Source organism: Oncorhynchus nerka, linkage group LG26 (genome assembly GCF_034236695.1).
Source record: "Oncorhynchus nerka isolate Pitt River linkage group LG26, Oner_Uvic_2.0, whole genome shotgun sequence".
NCBI lineage: Eukaryota > Metazoa > Chordata > Actinopteri > Salmoniformes > Salmonidae > Oncorhynchus > Oncorhynchus nerka.
This window is the reverse complement of record NC_088421.1, coordinates 8085846-8097447: the sequence shown is the minus strand read 5'-3', so window position 1 is coordinate 8097447 and position 11602 is coordinate 8085846. Positions and strand designations below refer to the sequence as shown.

At 39.5% G+C, this 11602-nt stretch overlaps 1 protein-coding gene across 6 annotated transcripts; it reads left to right on the top strand.

Moving 5' to 3' along the window:
* Positions 1-168: 168 nt before the first annotated feature.
* LOC115110163 (coatomer subunit zeta-1-like) lies at positions 169-10202 on the top strand. 6 transcript variants are annotated; one of them, XR_003860607.2, is made up of 11 exons: positions 169-310; positions 2080-2148; positions 2297-2381; positions 3194-3288; positions 5351-5406; positions 6133-6210; positions 6518-6569; positions 6899-7019; positions 7512-7550; positions 8373-8405; positions 9337-9390. XR_003860607.2 is itself a non-coding variant. In XM_029635574.2 (10 exons), exons 1-10 carry the CDS (start codon positions 251-253, stop codon positions 9382-9384), a joined length of 615 nt encoding a protein of 204 aa, XP_029491434.1. In that variant the 5' UTR covers positions 183-250; the 3' UTR covers positions 9385-10202. The 6 variants fall into 6 exon arrangements, 4 of the variants coding, with proteins under 4 accessions (XP_029491434.1, XP_029491436.1, XP_029491435.1 ...); XR_003860608.2 differs by lacking the exon at positions 8373-8405; XM_029635574.2 differs by lacking the exon at positions 6899-7019 and having other exon boundaries at positions 183-310; positions 9337-10202.
* The last annotated feature ends 1400 nt before the right edge of the window (positions 10203-11602 follow it).

The window sequence follows — 11602 nt, the reverse complement described above, 5'->3', positions numbered from 1 at the left end:
TCCCATAATGCACTGCTTGGCCATATGAAGTAGGTGAAGTCACCAAAAACCTCATCGGTGTTAATGTTGGAGTAACGCGTAAAAGCACCGCTATAAGAAACGGACACCATTGTGGTTCCTAGAGAACAAGGACCTAACATCATTCACGAACTAGAGGGAGCCAACATGGCCGAATGAAGGGCTTGGTTTCGCAGAGCCTCCTCCAGGCCCGCCCACCCATGAGTCAGAGGATTTTGCGAGGTCTACTAGAATGACAGCTCAAACCTGTCCACGTCAACACCAGAGAACCACTATGGAGATCGCGTCTCTGGTAAGCAATCGGTAGGGATATGGCGCTTTAAACATATTTCTAAACGAGCATTACCTTGCAAACGCATGATTAGGCCTCGTCGGCCATTGCTTGAATAGCATTCATTATAGCCCTTTGCTGCGTAAGATGTTGTATTCAGTATTTTACAGTATGGACAGCCTAAGATGTGATTGTTTGAGGTCTCTGACTGGCTGGATCTAATCTTTTCAGGTGCGATAGCAGACATTAGGAGGTACTGTATTCTGCACGACTGTCGTTGTTATCTGAATGTAGTCTATGCGCTATTTGAGTGTAGCGTACTGAAATTCCACAACCAGCAGCAACATGTGTTGTACTTTTTCCTCGTCAATGGGCAATTGCTGTTGTACAAACTCGAACAGTTGCCAAATCATCCCAGAGAGAGGGGCATACTGTCTGAAAAGCTACCCCATGTCACATATCTGATATTATAACCCAATTTGTTATGATTTACACTTAAATGAATGGCATGAGGTGTCGGTTATCCGTTATACTTGTACTATAAATGTGACATCACCCTGCCCAAGCATTGAAGGGTGAACACTGAATATATTGTGTGCCACGTCTACGATATTTGGTTTCAACCGGAGGAGGTGCGTTGCGCAGCATTTTACGCTTACCAAAAACTTGATTCCACAGGTGGGTTTTTCAACAAAATATGTATAGAATAATTTCACACTTTTGAGCTAAACTGTAGACAGATTATCATTGTACTAAGATAAATTAAGGTTTACGTTTCAACTTTACAGTTTTTTTTTTAATATACTGTAATTTAAACTTTAAATAATACAAGCAGCGCTGGACAAGGCCGCAATTACTTTTCGTTGATTAACACCCGCTGTACAGCACTTGACCCCCAGCCTCAAAAGGTATCTCTTTCTCTCTCGTATATATACACACTTTAAAAATTTTTTTTTTTTTTTTTTTACTGATATCATTTTAACTGATGTATTGCTCTATGTAAATTGCAGTGTTTTCTGTTAGTAGGCGGTCATTAATGGCTGCACAGTACAGTGTCTGGATGTGGATTTCAATAAGTTATGCACTCTTGATATTGATATTCACTGTACTTAATGCATAAAGTAATGTTGCACAAAGGACCACAGGACTGGTTACCTGACACCTGCACCTCATTGAACTGTTCAAGGAATTCGTTCCACTATTGACTGTTTCTAATTGCCATTGACATCTGGATGACTGGTTTGGACTTTTCCTCCAATTCAACTCTAAAGTCCTGAATGTGATGTTCCTGGCCCAAGTTCTGTGATACACTTAGGCTCTGAGTCTGTGGTAGTCAGTGCATAACAGAACTTTGGCCCGGTTCAACCAAGGCACCGTGGGATGGAAGTAACTGAAGGCTCTGGGACCATCGTCATCTACACTCACATTTCTTCCTGTTCTTGTCGTATTCCTCATGCTTTTGAATAACTTGACTGTATTATCATCACCAATATACATTTACATTTACATTTAAGTCATTTAGCAGACGCTCTTATCCAGAGCGACTTACAAATTGGTGCGTTCACCTTAAGACATCCAGTGGAACAGCCACTTTACAATAGTGCATCTAAATCTTTCAAGGGGGGGGTGAGAAGGATTACTTTATCCTATCCTAGGTATTCCTGAAAGAGAATATCATCATCATCAGTGCTCTAGTAATAACTGTTAGGAATGTGTTCAGTATGCCTAGGTCCTATGGAAATGCAAATTGTCCTTGATTCTGGTCAACATGTGGTCATACTGTCTTTCAGGAACCCTCACTGTACACAGTGAAAGCAGTCTTCATTTTGGATAACGATGGCAATAGACTTCTATCAAAGGTATGCTAATAACAGTTGTCCAATAGCGACCCACGTTGGTTATTGTTGTGAAGTCGACATTGTGAGTACTGCCCCAAATGAGCACTTGTTGTAGATGGTGTATTAATCATAAGTAATGACTCAAAATTCTGTCTTTGTTGTGTTTTAGTACTACGACAAAGAGCTCTACCCCTCCATGAAGGAGCAGAAGAACTTTGAAAAGAATGTTTTCAACAAGACACACAAAGCTGACAGTAAGTTTTTACCCCATAAAAATGTCCCAGGAGACTATTGGAGTGGATAATTGAGCTTGAGGCCTGATATTCTGGTCCATTTTATAGTTTTAATGAACCACTAAGATAAAATATATATATATATATATATATATATTTTTTTTTTTAAAGTTTCTAGCAATGTGGTGAGAGTTGAGAAGATGTTTACTGTCAGTGAAATCAGTATCAACAGGATCATAATGTAAATCATTGCATATGTGTACCAGACTTCTTTGGCTTCTCGTCAAGCATTATTAGGTCATGACCGGTTGTACACACACCTTCTGTGTATCCTCCACCATAGAAAACCATGAGGCAGTGTTAGCTGTATAGTATTAGCCTGTGGCTCAACCCTCATTGGTTAGTTTGTCTAAAAGTTGAGAAACAGTATTGGTTCCTCTGGGTTCTTCAGTCCTCCCAAGCTCACCTTACAGTGAACAAAAGGGGAGGGAACCAGTTCAGCGACAGACAGCTCTCACACTCTTTTGTTCCAATGAAATTCACAGCAGTCATCTGACACCCCGGGTCCACCTGCCCCTAAGGAGGATACCCACTCTCTGTCTCGATATCCCTCCTTACATAGGAGATTAGCATTTTATGTGACAACACTCGTTTAAATTGGAAGCCTCCATTATTGGCAACATCCATGAAACTTCTCACTTGGTTATGTCTGTATATGTGAATAAGGTGTGGATGTGCTTTAACGTTGCAATAAAGGTCACTTGGTGGCTTGAAATCTCAGCGTCTCGCTCTGTCTCGCTCTCTATCTCTCTCGCTCTTTCATTCTCTCTAAGCAGATGAGATTGCCTTTGTGGAGGGGATGACGATCGTGTATAAGTGCAGCATTGACCTGTTCTTCTACGTGGTGGGCAGTTCACAGGAGAATGAGGTAGGTAATGTGCTTCAGATGCAGAAGGAGTACAAGGCTAGACTGGTGCTTCAAAGACTGCATTATGGCCCGGATCCTGACTTGAGATCCGCAGTCCGCATGCAACTCAAGTTTTTTGCACTAATCTTGCATTGACATCAATGCATAATTCACACAAAGTCTGCGTTAAGCCCTCGCATATCAATTTAGAATTCGGATCTCAGAAAGCAACATGTCATTTTCAGTAGTGGTGCATGGGTAAAAATGGCTTCCCTCCTATTTCAACCTGTGTTGTGATAATTGCGTTGTTTCATCTTTAACCTGCTAATTATTGTCTTGCGTCCGTGATATATATGTGTGTGTGTGTGTGTGTGTATGTGGGGTGGCAGTGTATTCTAGTGGTTAGAGTGTAGGACTAGTAACCGAAAGGTTGCAAGATAGAATCCCTGAGCTGACAAGGTACAAATATGTCGTTCTGCCCCTGAACAAAGCAGTTAATCTACTGTTGCTAGGCCGTCATTGAAAATAAAAATGTGTTCTTAACTGACTTGCCTAGTTAAATAAAGGTAAAATAAAAATGTAATTATATTTATTTATTAGGTGTGTGTATATATGCCTGAAAGCCGAGACAATAAGAAGACTCAGTGGTAGAATACATTCAACCACACCTTTTTGTTTTATCACACAAAAATCCACAAAGCGCTGCCTCCACTACTCCAGCACCATTTCAACTTCAACATCATCAAGTCACCCCTGATTAGTCTAATACAGTGACAACTAAAAGATACCAAAAACAATTTAGTCCAATCAACGTAAGCTATATATGATGTGGCTGTCCATGGTTCGGATTTCTGTGTGAGTGTGCATGTGCATTCGTGCGAGTAGGAAAACATGTTGACTCTCCCTACTTGTAGAGAAACGCCAATGCCATCCTCCTCTCTTTCATGTTGACAAAAGGGTCTATCACTCTGTTATACAGTACACACTTATTTTTTGTTGTCCTAGACTACCTGGCAAAAATGCTTGCTAGCTAGCCTAACTTCCTTTCATAGGCAACGTTAGCTAGTTAACATTAGCCTACTACACCTAGCTACATATTGAACTTCCATCCTCTCAGGCCAGGGGCACAATGTATTAATTAATGGTTGGATCAGAATCGCCATTATAATCATTGTCCAGTACAGATAATTCATTACAACCACAAGTCCAAATCCCTATCTCTATCCATGGCTAATTTAGGAAAGTGCCAATTTGAGCTAGCTAGCTAGGCACCGGAGGACAACAATACAATGAGATGCAACAATTGAAGTTGTTTCTGTCAATGACGTATGCTCACAATGCGATTTGATAGGAGTGATGCCAAAATCCAGACTGGCTTCCCTTTTTTTTCCTTATTTTTTTTTGGTGCGCCAGGACTATTCACAGTTGAGCTCAGTTTAGCTCAATGTTGATTGGCAATTAAAAATAAAATAAAAATTTAAACAAGGGAGGCCAAATGCTCGCTGACTTCCCTTGCACATTCAATGCTACAGGTGGCAACAATGTCATACTAGTTTGGACCAGACGGCATCAGATAGATGCCGATACGTAGAGACAGAGGGCTGCTGTTTGGCTCGCTCGGATGCTTTCTCCGGTGAGATGCATTCAGCCTCTTTTGAAAATTGAATGAAAATGATTAAACTCGGAGAGACAAAAGATTTAAAAAATATATACTGTATATATTGGTAAATTTTTGGGGAAGCCTGACTGCCATTGGCATCCATGAATACATGCCACAGGTCATTTGTCTGCATGACGTCATCAATGGAGACGCTATATATAGAAAATGCCCATGAGAATAAATGGCTGATAATTTCATTTTCTTTAGCACTTCTTGTTGCTGTGTACATTGCAAAGCGAAAGACCAGCCCCTTTATGGCATCTCAGCATTTATATACAACAAGCCGAGTGATTCAACCACACCTGACTTTTTGCTCTCTCTTTCCCACATCCTTTCTATGTTTATTTCTCCTGGCCTCCATCTATACCTCTCAATTCTCTTGTTTTCCTTTCATCCTCCACTGCTCTCTCTCTCTTCCTATAGCTCATGCTCATGGCTGTACTGAACTGTCTGTTTGAGTCCCTCGGTCAAATCCTAAGGTAAGCGTACAAGTGTTGTCCTATGTTGAAGTAACCTCACATTTTAAAAGTGAGGAGGTCAGTCAACCTTTAGAGGCTAACGATTGTAGTAACATCGAGGAGAAAAACTTAACAAAGTCAACAGCCACTCAAGAAACGATTATTCAATTTTTTTGGGTAAATAATTAGTGAAAACCTCACTCTTGTACATATGGGGACAGGTCAACAAAATGAGAAGTTAATTTCTGATTTGAGTAACTCTGGTGTAATTGTTTCCTTCATGCGTTCAAAATATGGGGAACCGAAACAGTTGATGCCCGCAGTAAGTTAGTGATGGTTTATTTTGGGTTAAATTATGATCGGATGACAGTGACACACCCAGAGCCCTCTGTGTAGTGGAACAGCTTGACGGGCTGGAGCCGTTACCATAGAAACCAATGCAGTAGCAATGCAGGGAGGGAGAGAGTCAATTCATCTGTTTGCTCTCTACTCATTTCATGCAGTTTTTCTCCTATTTAACAAAAACAAAATGCCAACTGTTAAGTATCATTTCAAACCTTGACAACTGGTACTACAGGAAGTTAATTTAAGTCTGTGTTTGAAATGTACAGAATAGCCTAAGGTGACATCAGCAGTAGTGTCCCCTACATTTCTGGTCACAAGGCAATAATATGAGACCCAATCACAGATTGGGCTCCACATACTAACTACAATTCAAGTAAGTCAATCAAGTTTTCTTACTTCCAGGAAAAATGTGGAGAGAAGGTGTCTATTGGACAACATGGACGGAGTCTTCTTAGTAGTGGACGAAATTATCGACGGGGGGTAACGTATAGATTGCATTTGGATTACTGTTACATTGCTATTTGTGTTGATAATTGGATTCTTTCCCACATTTCTTGTTTTGATTTTTTTTTTTGATTATTTGTGTCCTTGTTTGACATTTTACTGCCTTGTTGGGAGTTATTAACATAATAATTAAACTTCACCTGCTATAACATCTGTTAAACTGTGTACACGACCAATAAACTTTGATTTGAGGTATCATTCATGGGATGGAGTTGGGGTTTGGGAGTTACTGGTACAATATCTTGTGTTCTCTGAGTTACTGACCCTAGCATTGTGTTACCAGGGTGATCTTGGAAAGCGACCCCCAACAGGTCATCCAGAAGGTCAATTACAGGGTAAGACATCTACAATCACGGACTATGTCTACTGTATGGATGAATACATAGATTCTGATATGAGTACAATACTCTAAGACACAGATGACTATAGGAAATTATGATATTTTCGGACCGACTGAGGTAGGGATTGTGTTTAGTGGGTTTGTTGTGGAATCTGATAACCTGTATGTTTGAGGAAAATTAATTAACTTATTTGATGTCACAACACCAAATCCCAGTCTTCAGCCCCCCTCCCCACCATCCCCTCAACACCCAAGTCCATCTCATCTTCCTCTTACATGTGTCCTCTCTCTCCCCCGACCCCACCCATCTCCTCACACTGTCAGCTGGATGGTTCAGAGCAAGCCTACGGCTTCGACCTCTTTGATTACATCGTTGGTAACATTGATGGACAGACGGACAGAAGCCAGTGTGCATAGCAACAGACTGCCCCAACAACCAGAGAGGGCGAGTGAGGGAGGGAGGGAGGGAGGGAGGGGTTGAGGGAGATCCAGTGCAGGTAACTGCATGGTGAGAGAGCATGCCACTTTAGGTTCACAATGTTGGAACAACTGTCCACTAAGTCTGTCTTGCTTGGGTTTGTCAGTGGTTAGACTGAGGTTACCCAGAGTGTTTCAAGGAGTCCGTATGGGGTTCCAGGAAATACCATAGGTGTTGGTACACTTTAAGAGCAGCGGGGCCCTTTGTAGTACTCCCTTGCACAATGCATGCCTTGTGTGAGGCAGCCATTTTGATTGGATTGCGGTGGTCATTGACATATTCACCAGTGTCAGAGTGCATTTACATTAGCAATGCAAGGCATCACATGATTGTTATAAGGGTATTATGTTATCTTAGTTGTTGCTTGCTTTATGTGTTTGACTCTTTACACACACACAGCCCCTAATGGTGTGTGATTGCTATGACGTCATGTCCCCTCTTTTACTGTATCTATTCCAGGCGGATGAGAACCCACTGTCAGAGCAGAGCGTGGCTCAGGTGAGGTCATAAACACACAAACAAACAAAGCAATGTCACTGCATGTATAGACTATGATGATCTTTTCCATTGATACAGCTTTAGCCATTCATTTCATCTCACACCTGATGACATAACCTTCTATTCTACTGTCATGTACAGTATATTAATTGCATATAAACTATAACATGATTCTTATCAGGGTTGGGGTCAGTTCGATTTTGAGTTTTTGTCAATTCGGGAAGTACAGCAAAATTCAAATTATCTTCAATGCTTTGGAATAGGAATTTGGTGTACTTCTTGAATGGACTGGATTTTAAATGGATTTGACCCCAGCCCTGATTCGTGTCTTTCCAGTTACCCATTTTCATCATTTCTATACTAAATGTTCTGTAGAATAAAGCCACAGTACACAATATATGGATAATTGTCTCCCAGTATTGTTCAATTTGAAAACAATCATATTACTACTCATAGTACCTGATTGTTTGAAGGTTGATTTAAAAGATGGGGTCCAGTTATATGACATCATACTACAATAGGGTTTCCATTTGACTAAAGTCACTGCATTCAAACAGATTTATCCATTTGAATCGTGTATTCTTTGAGTGCCAAACACACTGCATTCATACAGAATGCTTTCAATATAATTTTGCCAGCTTTGCCAGCATGAACTAACCTGCATCTGGATTTGATGCCATGCTCACACCTGCATAGTAAATTATGGAATGGGCCACATTGCATGATCAACATGGCTGCTGAATTGCTCTTACCTTCATGCAATGTTCTGCCTGTTACTTCCTCTTTCCTTCTTCTCCTAACCCTCTACTTTAACCCTCACAGCACATTACGGACAAATTGGCTATGACCTCCAATGTAAGTCCTCTCACTCCTCACCCTCCAACATGGGACATTTTGAGTCTCTTGGGGCGTGTTCAGAAGACCAGAATGTTGCAGATAGATATGAAGTGTATAGAATGGACACATCATGACTGTTCTATACTGGTCATCTCTCGGTGTGACTTTCAGACTGCGCTTTACTCCTGAGTCAGACCCTGCTTGCAAGGAAGGGTTCATATCCAAAGCTATTAACTATTTGTCTTGTGGCAGTTTCTCTCCCTTGTTGGAACCAAACGTCAATGACAATACCTTTCGATCCTCTAATAGAAATGGAATTGTCATGGTGCCTATATAAAAACACTAGACCTTGACAATAAACCTAAAACAATAAACACTAACATGAAACGAAACCGTAAACGACTAGAGGTAGACAGTAAACGCTAGTCACAAGTTCATAATTTTAGCTGGGTTCCTTGCGCCCCCTGGTGTGTAGTTTTATGCTATGCATCTCTGTTTCAACAGCCCAAAAAATGCAGTTTGATTCTCATGTGGAATTTCGTTTTAGCAGGAAGAGTGACATTTTATAAATCACTGAGTCACACTTGCATCATGTCATTGCCGATGTTGAATAGAATTAAATTGTTTCTAAGCAAGATGAAAATGAATTTGTCTGCTCAGAGAAGCTGACTGTCACTTTTTTGTGTCTACTACACAAAATACACTTACAACGTTTGATGTTACACTTGCAAGTTTAAGGAGCTCATATTTCATGTAAATAATGAAAGCATGAGCAGTTCCATTCAAATTCACATTAATACAACAGTGACACCTACTGGTTGAAGTGTCACAATGAACAATAAATATAACACACTGCATACTATAATAGGCTACTTACTATATGATCTGTGATAATGTTGTTTTTCCACATTGAATCTGAAAGTGTCCTTTCTGGGGGTTTTCTTTCCAGATAATGCAGTCTGCCAAAGAACAAATAAAGTGGTCAATACTCAAATGATCTACACCGCCTGTCCAAAGGTCAAATGTCTTACAGTGGAATGAACAGTACGAATGTATGTGTAAATATTAAAGGTGTATTTAGCGTTTTATGCTTAAATAGGCTATGTTTATGGTAACTAGTGGCAAGTATGGGCATTTTTCATATGAAGGCAATCTGACATTTTGTATGTATTATTTTGGAAATAATCTATTTAATTTATTTGATTTGCAATAAATTGCAAGATATTATGCTAGATTATAGCATATGATTTTGTTAATTTCCCTTAACCCACCAAAATACTCTAAAGAAATGTTTTAACCAAACCAAGAAATCAACTGCATTTTGTTGTAATGTGTGCAGACCTACACAACTAGGGAAACTGTTGCTTGGGCTTCAATAATTATGAAGTTATGTTACAGAGAACTTGAAATATGAAGTTATGTTATACTACACTTTTAAAGCTTTGTAAATTGAACAGAAAAAGGCAATAGCCTGTGTAGTGTTACAGTAGTTCTGTATCTAGTTGAAAGTCAGGTTACTCCATGTTAATTTATGTTTTAGAATTATTTTGTGTTTTTACTAAAACGAAGTTGGCGTAGGTGGGTAGGCCTATGTTTTTTCTAAAGCACTGAGAACACCATTAGGACTATAAGAATAACATATTTTGTTACTAGTCTATGATGGACAAATACACTTTTAATATTTCAATTTTTAACGCCAACGAAGAAGAGGCTAATCATTTTTCGCTTTGTTGATTTCTATTGACAGCTTCTTTTTTTCAAATGTAGTCTGCCTGTTGTCAAGCTAATTAAAATGTATATCTTGTGTTGTCAAAATGGCTCCTGTTCCATATATCATACCTCATTTGACACTGTGTTTTCTTGTTTCTTCGAAAAGGGTTCCTGTGAGCAGTGAAGGCTGTAGCTCACAGTGTCTTTTGAAATGAATATTTTCAATGATAATCTCAGTTGTGAATAGTCATGAGACATGGGGTGTGGTGTCTGTTTTGATTGGACGTCAGGGTCTTACGTCAACATCCCCCGCCCTCATAGCAAGAGCCAATGAAGCGTTTCAGATGTTAAATCTCAAAATGTGATTGGACGTGTCTGCTGCAGGGTGGAGCTTTCTATATTCCATATCAGTCTGTGCTAAATATCGTTTTAATTGTTCAATATAGGCCATAATTAGGTTAAATTAAGCATGGACAATGAAGATGTGTCTGTGGTAAATGTTATAGTATATGTAAAGAAATTGAATAGCATACAAACGTTGCTTGTAGGCCTATTTTAGATTACATTGCGATGCTTTAGATTTAGAAATTGGTATAACTGGTACGATATTATATAATTGGAAAACATTATAGGTTTAAGAATTATTTCGATTTTGAAATGATAATGTTGAACGAATTTGATGGCAAGAGGGTATGTAGGTCTCTTAAAAATAAACAATTGTTCAAATGTACAAGGATCACCTGCTACTTTCATATAAGGATGGAAGAAACGGAAACGGATGAAATTCTTTATTTAGCCTACACCTCTAAAAATCTTAACTCTCTAAATCTTTAGTTTACGATGTTCTATGCAATTTTACTGCCATTCGTGTTTAGCCTACTTTCGTTTGAATTGCATTATAATTGCATTATAAATAAAACATTTTATTATAGGCTACACACGCCACACAACGCTTCTCAATCTGGCGTGTGCCTATATGGAAATGTGCCTATATGGAAATAAATGTGTAATGGGGAAGACAAAGGCAACATGTTCACTACACAGGTATGTAAGCTATACATTGTGTTAGGCGATAGCGGTCCATTCATTAGTTTTAACGGCAACAAAAACGAATTAATCTTTTTATTGAACGCATGAAACTGCCTGCTCATAATTCTAATCGGCTTGATGATTAAACCTGTCTGCGTACACTGTGCCCACCAAGGATTCGTTTCCCCAACTATGCCATTGCTGCCATCTAGTGGCCTTTCACCGCCTTGCAGCATCTCATGTGGAGTAATTTCCTCTCTCCCCAATGAAAAGTCACTGATAGGGATATCGTTGACATAGTATCGGAATTGACAAACTACCATGACAATCAATCTCATAACCAAGCCTAATCAAATAGCTGGGAATATTTCCATCTCATCATGGATTGCCTAGAACTAGTGCCTTGTAGTAAGGTAGGCCTATGTTTATAGCCTATCATGTTTTTTTTCATTACCATTAGGCTTATTCCAGAAACA